The sequence below is a fragment of the Melozone crissalis genome, unplaced genomic scaffold (assembly GCF_028551555.1).
Source record: "Melozone crissalis strain CALT ecotype California unplaced genomic scaffold, PUWL_Pcris_2 ptg000013l_1, whole genome shotgun sequence".
Lineage (NCBI taxonomy): Eukaryota > Metazoa > Chordata > Aves > Passeriformes > Passerellidae > Melozone > Melozone crissalis.
The window spans coordinates 19843159-19856787 of NW_026535791.1; the positions used below are offsets into that span (position 1 = coordinate 19843159).

Genomic DNA, 13629 nt, shown 5'->3' on the forward strand with positions numbered 1-13629 from the left:
AGTTGGTTTGATTTTTTCCATATTAAACTATAGTTTAACATGAATACTTGAACACTTTTAGGCAGATTTACCTTAGTGAGAGATGAGGCTGCTCACCTCCTGAAAGGACTGCAGCAAAGGCTCTGAGGGTGTGCCCCATGTGCACACAGCTGAAGGGACTGAATTGTTTTCATTGTGTCTGAGAAAACTGAAAAATATCCTTGAGGAGATTAATACATTAATTACCTTATGTTGAAATGTCAAGATTGAATGTTACTCCAAAACATTTCTTTTTCCTGCATGCTTCCTTCCTTTATTGCTTTCTTGTTTTTTTGCGTATCTACTTTATAGGTGCCTAACTTTATATAAGATGTTTCAAAATTCAAATTCAAAGATAAACCAGTCAAAGACAAGCATCCTTGTGGTTTTAGTCCAGCTAAACGTACCTAGATAAACAGAAACAAATAAAAGAGACCACCAGTATAATTGTGTGGCCTTTGCTTTTCTCCTATGACTTCTAACAAAAAAATGAGACACTCTCAAAATGAGGAGATGACTTCTACAACTTCTACAGAGATATGCAAGGGAACCATTTGAGAAAACATCTGCAAGATGTACACCTGTGTATTAACACAGGGTTATATCAAAACCCTCTTGTCCTACTGTAATGAAATGTTTATTCCATTCATAAAGAAGGTTACCCTATCATTATGCACTTTAGGAAAGTGAGGACAGAAGCATATCTGCTATTTGTGTATTGTTGCAAAAAAAGTTCTCATTACTTTAACAGCATTCACAGGAAAAATTATGTCACAGTATCAGCTTCTATATTGGCTGAGAAGATGCAAATGTTTGTTATAATAAGGCTTAGTCCTGAGTTGGCAAAAATGAATGCACCCAATATAATAACACTAGAGAAAAGCACCAGGAAAAGGGAACACTGTTATCATAATAAAACAGACACTTTAAAATATTCTACTCAAAGCCTTGATTTCTCTATACAATTGTGACCTGCTGACAACGTGAATCAGTTTTTAATATATTTTGTGTTAGTAGATTGTGTCAGGAGGTACTAAAGCTCTGCAACAAGCTCTCATCCTTAGAGATTAAGAAAAAGGACAAGCAATTGCTGAAAGGAGATGCTTGACACTGCTGATGAAACACAGTAAATCCAGTACATTCAGAAATATTATTTTTATTGTTTCTGACCACTTATTTTTGTTTCTCACGTGTGATCTTAGAAAAGGACACTTTCATTTTGACTGCATTTATTTATTCTTGCTGTCTTCTGTTCTTTTCTATTTTCATCTGTCCTGAACACATCCTGAGAAGCAGGTCTACTTTGTACCCTGTCAGCCAGACCTTTTATAAACACATTCCTCAGAAAATAGAGCCTTAGACAGAGGATGACCAACCTTTATCCCATAAATGTCTTGAGAAATACATTCCTCAGAAAATAGAGCCTTAGAAGATGACCAACCTTTATCCCATAAATGTCTTGAAGTTGTAATTTTCATTCTATTGCAGCACAAATAAAGGTAATAGGTTTGAAAAATTCTGAATGTTGAGGAGATTATTACATCTGAAAAATATCTAAGGTAATGTTTTCAATTTTTTGTGTGTCTGTGTGCATACCAGAGTCTGCCCATCAAGGAGGAAAAAGCACAGAACTGTGTTTTCCCTGGTTTTCTCACCCCTCAACTGTTGCTGGTTGTTTTAAGAAAAGTTTCTAAAGTGTTTCAAGGCCAAGTATCTCCATTTCCATGGAATGCTCATCTAGTTGACAAAGCATGATTGTGTCTCTTCAGCCTTGGAAGATTTTGACATTTGAGTCTTTATATTAAAAACAATAGCTCAGTTTCCAAAAGAAAGCTAAAGAGTGTTCATGCTAGCATCTGCTCCAAATACACAACGGAAAACACTTGAAAAATAAGATTTTCTTACCTCCTCAGCACTGAGCGCTCTGCCATCGTATAAATCAAAGGTACACCTTTTACAGTGTCCTGTAGGAGTGACTTGCATGCAATACTAAATAGGATGAATTTACGCTTCAGAAGTTATCAGTCAGTTATGATAGTAGTTACATTTTAGGCTTGCAGGTCTTTTTATTTTTTTGGCTCTGATACTAAGTATCAGATGTCTCTGATCTATGTTTTATGTTCCTGTTACAGTCTGTCAAGCTCTGCTCAGTGGAATGGAAAGGGTGATACACTCACTGTGTCACCACCATATGTGGGATATGCATGTGTATCCATAGTTTTCTCACATCATCTTTAGCTGCTTTGCTCTCCTGGCACCTAGCTACTACTCCAGAAAGGCACAAGACTCCCTGACAGCACTGCGCAGAATCTTGAGATGCTCAAGGGCAATCTAGATAGCACTTGATACTGATTTTCAGAGCAGCTAAACCTTGCCTGAATTCCCACTTTAGCACAAACTGAAGCACTCTCTAGTTGTATTGCCTGTGCTGATGAAACTCACAGATTACAGTGGAAGCTCAGACTCTGAGCTCAGTGGTCAATACCTGTCTGTAGCCATGCCAAGATAGATGTGTAAATATGGAGATGAATCACATCAAAGACTCAATTCAACACACATTAGCATTTACTGAACACCTTCTAAAATAGCATCTGCACTGAGCTGGCATATATGATAGCTCATTGAGAGAAAGCCTGCACTCCCCCGAGGAGCAGCTTGAGGCCAGGGGGGATACCTTAAGGCACCTCAGGTAGCACTAGATGCTGGCACACAGATAGAGAAATCAAGCTGTCACTCCTGTTATGCTCAAAGAGATGAATTCTCATCTCACTGCCTTGCTCTGAGGATGAATACTTCAGCCAGACATTGAAGATGGAAAATAGGACAAAATAGTACATTACATTAAATCAATGCTGCCAGGGCTGCTGGGAATAGACAAACTTCTAACTTGGTGCTTAAAATGCAAGTCCCCTTGATTTGAACAGCTGAAATAATTCCTTACAATGTATTTCAGTTAAAGTGTTTGCTACTTAGCAGCAGTGATAGCTAGCAATATGCAAACCTGCAACTTCAATCTGTAAGCCTCTACTTGTTTTTACGAGCAGAGGAATAAATGACTGAATGCATTATAAATGATTCAACGTTTCTTCATTCAGAACAATGTTTTCTAAGCACCTGTTCAAAGTACTCTCGTCAGAAAAAAATTGAGAATTGAAATTTGGCATTTAAAATTCACTTTGCAATGAAACTAAAATGCAAATATAGCAGAAATCACTGAAACATTCAGATAGAACATATCAGAAAGATTATGTAAGTTAGCAATCTGTGGATAAGAATAAAAGTATTTTTCTCATCCATAATGTGAAAAAGAGAGCTGTATAACTTTATATTTGTTTGTGAGCTGAAATCCTTGAATCTCATCATCTCAGAATGCAGATGACAGTTTTATCTTATCTGCTGGTTAAGTCTGGTACAGAGAGGGAAAAGGAAATAGCAATGCTGGCTGCACAAGTACTTTTGCATGTTTTAACTCAGAAAACTGTAAACTATGACATGTTGCAAATAACTTTCAAATAGTTTCCTAAAAATATTTCTCATACTAATAAAATCAAGCATAAAAATAATTTCTGCAACTTTTATCTCACTGGGCAACTACTGGTTGTGTAAAAACTATATGAACATTCTCTATAGTAAATGAGGGTGCCAAATATGTTTATTTCCACTTTAAGTTTCACTAGACATCTCCTTTAAACTCAAATTATTTCAGTAATGGAGCTAAACATGCTTAGTTCCTCAAACTCCAGCTCTGAAGAAGAGTGGTCTAAATAAAGCTGTTAGTTTCAGCTGGCTAATTAATTTAAAGATTGTTTTGCATTGTTTTTCTCCCTAAATTACATAGGTAAGAGGAATGTACAAAGAAACTAATGTCTGCAAGAAGATGGTGAGAAGCACACTGTAGGGAAGGTGGCAATCAGCTTTCACCATGGCTCTTATAAGGCACATTAATTATGAAAAAAACACTCTGCATATTAAGCTGATGATTTCTTTGTGGCAGAGGTGCCTTGTATCTCCACTTATGCCAAACTGCAAGGTATTTTTGTGATGCATGCCACTGCTCCCAGAAAGTTCATTGCTTTGAACCAGGAGGTGAAATGTACCAGGAGGTGAAGTATTAGCCATGGACTATCCATCAAATTCATGTGTTTGAGTACTTTTAATGCAATCTTCCCAAAGCAGCAGTTAGGGGAAGAAAATTTGCAATGAAACCCCAGCCAGAAATCAAAGGTTTGTCACTGCTGTCAGAGGCCAAGTTTTGCTCATACTGTACCTCTCCTTGGATGTCCTGCTAAGACAGTGGCAGCTTTTTACATTCTTCTCAGTGGACTGTGGCCCAGTTGCATGTTTGAACCCTGATACTGAAAAACGGAAATAAATGACCATAAGATTAAGTGTTTTCTGAGTTTTTACACAAAAAAAAAGCAAATAGCTCGAATTCCCTTTCCACACTTTTATATCTCATCCTTTATTGATATTTAGCCAGGTGTTAGGTTAATTTTGCATCAAAACAGTAACTTCAAAGAGTTCTGTAAAAAGAATAAAATGAAGGAGAAAGAGAAGACTGATTTTCTCTGTCCACTGCCACTGGGCTCACTGCCCATTTCTTGTCTTTCATTTTTTAATTTGTTAATTCTAATGAAAAAGTGTTTGCATAGCAAGTTCAGGAGACTTTGGCAACACAAAACTTAGGACAATCGCATTTTTTATAAAAATGAACAAAGAGCACCCATTCTAAGATTGATCAGTGGATACTGTAAATGAATGAGACATTTATTTTTGTGCCAGTTCAACTACCAGTCTCAACAAGATTTGCATATATTTTGGCAAGTGTACTGCACAAGGTGGTAATAAAATAGGCCTTTTATATCTGAGTCTAATTTACTTCAGTTGTACTCATTAAAAATGTGTTTTCATGTGAAAGGAATTTCAGTAAGGGATAGTTTGAAAACAGAAACATCACAGAAATATTTGCTATACAGACAGTATCAAGAACTTTACAGCTGAGAAAGAGTATTTTTTAGGAAGAAATTCCCATGTTCTACAAATGTAAGACTCCTGTTTTGTTGGTTTTTAAATCATTTTTATGCTCAACATTGCAGGTTTACCTATCATACTTGATGTTAATAGGTGTATGTTTTTCTAAGTAACACAAAATATGGACTAAAAAATCCAGTTCACTGTGTATTTTCAGTGACATCACCCATAGAAAAACTACTCACAGAAGGCAGAAAATGTGCTCTACAAGGTCTTATTCAGAATAAATTCCTTTGCACAAGTAAGTGTTGGTATGGCTGAAGGTGTGATTTTAAACCCATTTTCTTTAAATATGAAGAAAATCATGAGTGAAATGCTTCACGAGCAGTACTTTGGCTTTAACAGGCTCGTAACATTGCATTTTATTGTGCATTAGGAACACACTTCATCTAAACAAACAAACAAAAAAGAAAAGGCAACAAGAACAGCATGTTTAACCAAAGCTTAATCAAACAGGGTCAAGACTATGTCTTTGTCAAACCTGAATAAAAGCATCTGCTCAGTGTTATATGAACACACACTGAAGGATCAGGATTATTTTTTAATTGCATTTCTTATGTCTTGGGTTTGCTCCTGTTTAAACTGTCTTGAGAATATATTGGACTGCTAATTGAAATAAGAGAAGAGCAATGAAAAGAATCCTGTCTTTCAGTTACCTTGCCTCCTTACTGAAGAGAAAAATGCAGAGGCTCTAGCCTCACCACCACAGCAATACACAGTATCTGTAATACTGAAGCTGTTTCCAAAGATATAATGTAATTTTTCTTCAGAGATAAGAAACAAAGTCTTTTTGTGCCAAATGCATTTCAGGGATAAATACCATTTTTATATTTTGATAAGATGAAATTAAAGGAAAAGAGGTGATTGACCACAAAGCTCTGACAGGCTGAATTAAATTTTATGAAACATAGCTATCAAATCATGCCCACACAGAAAATATTCTAACCTGAAAAAAAAATTCCTATAGCCAGGATGGCAAAATTATGGGTATCATGCTAGTATTTTTACTTTGACTAAGTACAACCAGTATCTACTAGAAACCCTAACATTTCAGTAGGTTCAAGGTAATGTGCCAGTCACAGAGAGAAAAATCAAAAACTGCCTCAAATTTCATTCCCTACTTTCAAAACAGGTATGAGCTGCCTCACCACTTACAGCACCTGACATACAGTTGCCTTTGCTGGTAATTTGCACAGCATAAACTGTCATTAATGATTTAGAAATGTACTAATTTGTGAAAGTATTATGTCACACAAGATAGCCAGCACATAAGAACTTGTGAAAAATGCATTTCTTACAACTGAAATAATATTATTTAGCTTTATAATTAAAATTCTAGGAGAGAGAGAATAAGTTATTATGAAAATATATAGCTTTAATTTGCAGACATATAAACACTTTTGGTACATTACAGACATATGATGCGAGAAATCAAAATAATAATTTTTAAGCATAACACTAATTTATCTTGTTCACACAGAGAAATTTGATGCAATCATTATACAAAAGATAGTTCTTAGCTCTTAAAATGAAGTGAAAGTAATACATCACTGATAAATTTGCTGCTTTGTTGCAGAGGATACAGCAAAGAATAAATTATCAAGAAAATATGCCACCAGTCTTACAGTTAGATTCTGGATCTAATCCAAAATCAAAGCCAATGAAAAGGAGCCAGGAATGGTCGCCAAAAATCAGAAACAAGATCTTTCACATGAAATACCAATCCAGAAAGGAGCAACAGTCAGAATAAAAAAAGTCCTACAATTCCTTAGAATGTGAAGTGATTTTTGTTTTCATCTGTCAGATCAGATTCAGAAGTAACACATAACAAAAATCTACTGCACAACCCAGCTGATGGAGTACTATTGACAGATTGCTCAAAATACAAAAAAATACCACCACTTTTGTGACAACTAAGGATTTAGCCATTCCCTTGCTTCCTTGCATCTGGCATGTTTATGAGGATGAGGATGGGGCTCTGTCATTATTTGCTTTAGGAAATATTAAATATAATTTTTCCATAAAAATGACCAGCAGATTGCTGGAGCAAATGGTAATGAGAGTGGAATCTGGAGAAAAATGAATGATATGTCACAGCAGTTCAGATTCTCATAACAATATCTTGCATTCTTGCTCAACAGGAATTGCACTTCTTGTTAATGCCTCTTCTACCCTACTGTATAAGCTTTACTTGTGAGGTAATAAACATTCTGGTTTTCATTACTAGTGCATTTTAACATATTTATTCTTTTTATTATACATACATTGGGACAGACATTTCTTTTTTTTTTTTTTTTTTTTTTTTTTTGTAATGGTTAAATGTCTGTATGCCAATAGGTATTTTATATTAAAATCAATATACTTAAAATATATTCTGTTTATCTCATGGACAGTACCTTGAACAGTTCCCTGCTCAGGAGCATTTGATGCCCTCTTGTGGTTAAAAATACTTTTAAAACTTGAGTTTAAAAGAATCATCTTACCTTCACCCTTTTTATGTTCACTGATCTTATTGATTTATGAAAGCTGGAAATGATGTCCATGTTTTTATAGTCAGGGTGCTAGCTGTTAGTTACTAACGTTTCATAAAAAAGCTGTACACTGAAATTGAATTTAAAAAACTGTAAACAGCTATTTACAATTATAATATTAAGTTATAAATTAGCAGTCCTTCATTGCAACCTCTGTCAATACAACCTACAGCTAGGTGTTTTAGTGTCCTCCAGGGTTTTTCAAATGTTGGACTTATACACAAAGAAACATCAGATGTTAGAAATCTCCACTGGTTTCTTCTCCAACATGTGCAGGTTAATTCTTCCATTTAAGGGGATTTGTACTTCCAAGTTTTCATCTGCTCTGTGATGCTTTTTCCCTTTTCTCAGACAAATGTAAATTCCCATCCCCGTTACTAAAGCAATTGAACTCAAGCTTATTATTGAAAGAGCTACCAAGGTAGGCATGCAGGATGCTGATTCCATTTTTTTATGTGTGGGCTCTATGGATATTTGTGGCTGCTTTTCCTCCACACTGATATCAGGCTCCTTCCTTAACAAGCTCTCGATGTAGCTCTCATTGCTGACGGTGTCATTGACAAAAAGGTTCACCATGACGGTGGAGTGGAGAGGCTCCGGGTAGCCGTGGTCACTGACTTTCACAAGCAGCCGATAGAGGCCATAGTCATTCTGCATCAGTGACTCTTCCAAGGTGATGTTACCAGTTTTGGGGTCAATCCTAAACGACTCGGGTCGAGGGCCTCTCCTTCCTATGATACTGTAAGCTATGACTGCATTCATGCCGGTGTCCTTATCGACAGCATAGACCTCAGTGATGGGAGAGCCAGGAAGGGTAGAGGGAAGGACTAACAAGTAAGACATATTAGACTGAGGGAACAAGACCAAAGGAGGGTTGTCATTTATGTCCAGAAGAAGGATAGTTATTTTTGCTGTAGAAGACAGGGCAGGATCACCACCATCAACTGCTTCAATCCACAGAACGTAGGAGCTTTGCTGCTCCCTGTCTAGGGAGACTTTAGCTCTCAAAACTCCTTTTCCAGTATCTATAACAAAAATATCACTTCCGTTCAGAACTGAAAGGGCAACCCATCCATTCTGCCCTGCATCAGCATCTGTGACACTTATAACTCCAATTTCACCAAAGCCTGGAAAGTTTTCTGGCACAAAAAAGCTGAAATCCTTATTGATAAATCTTGGACTGTTATCATTTTTATCCAATACAGTGATGGTGACAGTTGCTATTGATTCTCTTGGAGGGAATCCAGAATCTACTGCTTTGACAGTGTATCTGTATTTCTCTTTTTCTTCTCTGTCCAGTTGGGTGGAAACTGTAAGAACTCCTGTGGTTTTATCTAAAGCAAAATAGGAAGGGGCATCAGGACCTAAGAAATAGGACACTTGCCCTCTTTCTCCACTGTCAGCATCAGTAGCGTGCAGTTTGGTCAAAAAAGCATTGGGAACATTGTTCTCCTCAATGGACAATTCTATCAGCTGTTCAGAGAAAACTGGTGAATTGTCGTTGTCATCCAGAACCTGTACTTTGACAACTTTCTTGACATGAAATCCTTCAGAGTTCCATGCAACTACAGAGATTTCATACAGCTGCTGTGTCTCAAAGTCCAAAGGCTTCGTGGTCTCCAACAGGTATTCATTGTTGTATGGCTTGTACGGTGAAAGCCTGAAAGGCCCATCACCGTCCAAATAGCAACTGACTTTGTACTTTTCATCGGGGTCTTTGATGGTAAAAAATGCTATGGGTGTGTTGATAGGCTCAAGTTCCTTTAAGTAGACCATCCCTTCCACCTCATTAGCTATGAAGCGAGGAACAACTTCAGGGGGCCTCATCATGACTTTGATGATGGTCACCAGCACCGTGATCACGGCAGGAATACAGCCAGGACCGTTGCCCAGTATGATCAGCCTGTGCAGCCTTGGAGTGTCCCCATCAACCTTAGTGGAGAGTGTGATGGCTCCTGTGCTTTCATTCAGATGGAACAAGTCTCTGGATGGCTGGGGGACCTTCTGGCTGTAGGAGTAGGTGATCTGGGCATTGGATCCAAGGTCCATGTCCACAGCGTGGACAGTAGCCACATGTGTCCCTAGGCTGGAATTCCCATAGAGAGTGACGTTGAGCTGCGAGTCATTGAACTGGGGGCAGTTGTCATTGATGTCACTGATGCCAATAGTGAGGGTGGCGCTGCCCACGAGCGGAGGAGTTCCCCCATCCTCAGCGACGATGACTGTCACATACTCGTCCTGCATCTCCCTGTCCAGTGCCCCCATAACAATCAGGTAGGGAGTCCTCTCCCCATTCTCATTCTCCTCCACATCCAGGGTGAAGACACCATAGTTATCTCGCAGGCGGTAGGTCTGGACACCATTGGTGCCCATGTCAGGGTCGAGGGCGGGGTGCTCGATGGCCAGGCGGGTGTTCACAGGCGCATTCTCAGGCACCCAGAGGCGGATGTGGGGCACAGGGAAGCGGGGCGCGTTGTCGTTGACATCACGGATAGCAATTTTTACCTTCACCAGGCGAAAGTACTCCTGTGGCAGTACCAGCACATCCAGCAGCAGTAGGCATGACTCTGGTGAGGGGGAGGAAGAGGAGACAGCAGCCGATCCCCCGAAGATGGTGGCCCCACTGCTTTCCACGCACAGAGCTTCCCGGTCTATCTCCACCGCTGAGGTGTGCAGCTCTCCGGAGCGGTTGTCCAGCTGCACATACTGTCCCCCCAAGCCATGGGAGGCCAGGGTGAAGGAGAGTGGGGGCTGCAGAGACGCAGCTTGCTGGCCGCCAGCCGTTGGGAGCCGCAGGTCACGGGCCAGGCTGCCGATGAGCACCCCAGCAGGCAGCCCCTCGTTGAGGCTGTAGAAGAGCTCAGTGGCGCGGCTGTAACTGGCAAAGCAGTTGAAAGGCCCAACGAAGAGCAGGAAGAGGAGCAAGTGCTGAGAAGAGAGAAGCACAGGGGTGTAAGGAAGGGCTGGCACTTCCCCCCGCCCACTGCTTCCCCCACTGCCACTTCGAGCAGCGAGCGCTGCATCTGCAACATGAAGCCATCCTCCCTCTCCCCACCATCCTCCCAGTACAGCAGCTACTTCCAGGGCATCACCATCTGTACCCTCCAGGCAACACCAGCTGCATTCCCCACAGCAAATACGCAGTGCCAGGATGGCCCGGGGGCACCCTGCCTCCCCCCGCCCCCCAGCAGCACTTGCGCCCCGACGTGCCATTTTCCCTCTCGCCCCCGCCCCAAGCCGCGTCTCACCAGCGGCACCTTTCCTCCCAACAACAAGCGCATCCCAAACCGGGGCATCCCCTTACACATCCCCAAACATCTGCTCGCCCCCTTCCCCTTCCACAGCAGAAATATGGAACGCGTCCCTCGCAGCTCCTACCCCCATGCCCGTCCCGAAAGCTGTTTTTCCCGCATGTTCACGGTCCCGCGGTGCAGCGGAAGGCTCCGCGGAGCCCGCGGGGGTCCCGGCGGAGGAGCCACGCTCCGGGAGGGGGGTCCCTGCCTCCCGCGGCCGCGGAGCCGGCGGCTCCTGCCCCGCCGTGAGGGGTCCCCGGCCATCCCCGCGGGTCCCTCTGCTGCCGGCGGACACCGCGGGCTGCGCAGGAGCCGCGGAGCGGAGGGGCTGCGCGGAGCAAGTTGGCCGCGCTGGCGAGCGTGTCGCCCGCTGCGCACAGATGGAACGGAGCTCCCCGAAAGTAACTTCAGGCATGGTCTCCACGAAGGAAATTTTTTCCCCTTCCCTTCTTTCTAATCACCCATTCGCTTTTCCGCGGCTCTTAGCCACAACCCGGCAGCAGCAACAAATATAAACTTTTCGCGGCTGCCCCGATCTTTGGAGAGAAAAAGACCCAGCAAACATATCCACGCATACACGGTCTGGTTGGTCTGGTTGTTTTTTTTTGGTCCTTTTCAGCCAATTTGTTGCCAATTTCGCTGCTGCGTGCGAAGTCGGGCTCGGGTGGCCGGACGCGGCGCGTCCCCCCTCCCTCCGCCCGGCCCTCACCTGCAGGCTGCCGCGGGCGCCGGAGCTGCCGCGACCGCCCGGGGGCCCCATGCCCGGCCACCGCTGCCGCCGCCGGCTGCGCCCCGGCAGCGCGCCCGCTCCGCCGCCCGCCCGGCGCTCCTGCTCCCCGCGGCTGCCCATTCCCCCGCGCCGCCGCCGCCGCCGCCGCCGCCGCGCTGGGCTGGGCTGGGATGTGCGCACCGCCCAGGACACTCCCCCTCCGCCGCGGGAAGGGCCGGAGCGGGGGGACAGTCACGGGCTCGGCCGGGAGGGGGGCGGGCGGGCCAGACGCGGGGGCGCGTCCGCGGAGGCTGCGGCAGCGCCGCGGGCAGCGGGCAGGGAGCGCCGCGGGATGGGAGCCCAGCGGGCAGGGAGGGAAACGGGCACGGAGCACAACGGGCAGGGAGGGAAGCGGGCAGCGGGCATCAGGCAGGGAGAGCAGCGGGCACGGAGCGCAGCGGGCACGGAGCGCAGCGGGCATCAGGCGGAGAGCAGAGCGGGCAGGGAAGGAAGTGGCCGCTGTGCCGAGCCCAGCGGCGCGGCCACAGCGGAGAGCGGGGATATCGGGTTTGTGTGTGCTCGCCCGGGCAGCGCTGGGACGAGGGAAAGAAGGTAGACCCGTCTGGAAACTAAGGCGGGAAAAAGATATTAAAAATGAAAATAAACTCGGCTTGTTCTTCGTGTGTAGAAAGCGGACGGAGAGCGACTTTTTACACGGGCCGATAGTCATCGAACAAGGGGAGCAGTTTTGAACTAAAAGAGCACAGATTTAAATGAGGTGTTAAGGCAGAAATTGTTTACTCTGAGAGTGGTGAGGCACTGGAACAAGTTGCCCAAAGAACCTGCGGGTGCCCTATTCCTGGACATGTTCGAGGCCAGATTGGATGGGGCCCTGAGCAACCTGATCTAATGGGTGCCATCCCTGCTCTTGGCCGGGGGGATTGGAACTAAGATTAGTTAAATTTGCTTCTAACTCAACCATTCTGAGAATCTGTGTTGTGCTGTGAGTGTCAGCAGGCAAATCGAGAATTAACAGCTGCACTGGCATTGCGGAGCCTTGGTGAATTGAGCAGCTTGTTCCTGCACGAAATGAAAGTCATGTTTTTGAAGAGATTGTAAGGGTTTGATTGGTGGAAAGAGTGTCCTGCTGAATTAGAGCAGCAGCTACAATTTGCTGCTGGCTAAGAACTCAAAGGTCCTTTGCCGCAGAAAATTATGTGTTTTCATTTTATCGTCTCCAGTCACTATTGGCTAGACTATAAGCCTGACATAGAACTAGATGTGAAATCATCAGAACTCAGGAAGCTTTAGATAGTGCAAGACCAATTACACATAAATTTATCATGTTGGACTATCAAAAGGATTGCTAACCTCCCCAGCATTACTTACACTGTCTATTTGCAATATCTCAAATAGAATTTTACATGTCCATCTTTAGCCTGAAAGAGCTCAATGGTCTGAATCCAGACTACTGCTGAAAGCTTGAGTGCTGGGACTCTCAAGCACAGTGGATCTGCCCTTTGCAGAGGTAATGTTTGTGTGGGAGTTGAAACTCACTAAATCACAGGGCCTGAAGACCACCTTAAGTGTCTCCATGCGCAGTGGCAAGCACAGTGTGCAGGCATTTCTTCTCAGCTAGGCACTAAAAACATAGAGCACAGCAAAACATTTCCTTCAGTTAAAAGAAAAATTACTCTTCCCTTTTCCTTTTCCAATTCCATGAGACAAACTCCATGTCCAATCCAAAGCAAAGAAGCAAAACCCAGTGTAATTGGAATCCCAGTCCAAAACCAACTTAATGCCTGAGTCTTTTGTAAAACTGCATCTTTCAAAAGCAAATAATAAGTGAAACATACAAAACATATTGTCTAGCAACTCTTGGGATGTTCTCAGGTGTTGTGAGGAAGAGAGCTGTGGCTCAAACTTCATAGCATAGAATAGAATAGAATAGAATAGAATAGAATAGAACAGAAACAAAAACTTCCAAGGCTGACTTTCTCTGGGACTGTAAACAAATCATATTCTTTTGTCCCATATTCTCCATTCT

General features: G+C 43.2%; 1 protein-coding gene across 1 annotated transcript; it reads right to left on the reverse strand.

Annotated features, from left to right (window-relative positions):
- Positions 1–7342: 7342 nt before the first annotated feature.
- On the reverse strand, positions 7343–11642 carry PCDH20 (protocadherin 20). Its single transcript, XM_054271599.1, has 2 exons — positions 11583–11642; positions 7343–10508 (listed from the first exon to the last, which is right to left on the reverse strand). Exons 1-2 carry the CDS (start codon positions 11631–11633, stop codon positions 7812–7814), a joined length of 2748 nt encoding a protein of 915 aa, XP_054127574.1. The 5' UTR covers positions 11634–11642; the 3' UTR covers positions 7343–7811.
- Between the last annotated feature and the right edge of the window lie 1987 nt (positions 11643–13629).

Bases quoted from the DNA above. Each gene is read 5' to 3' on its own strand.
- PCDH20 (XM_054271599.1), bottom strand. From the start codon at position 11,633: ATGGGGCCCCCGGGCGGTCGCGGCAGCTCCGGCGCCCGCGGCAGCCTG. The intron at 10,509-11,582 runs GTGAGGGCCGGG...CTCTCTTCTCAG, and splicing joins GCGCCCGCGGCAGCCTGCAG to CACTTGCTCCTCTTCCTGCT.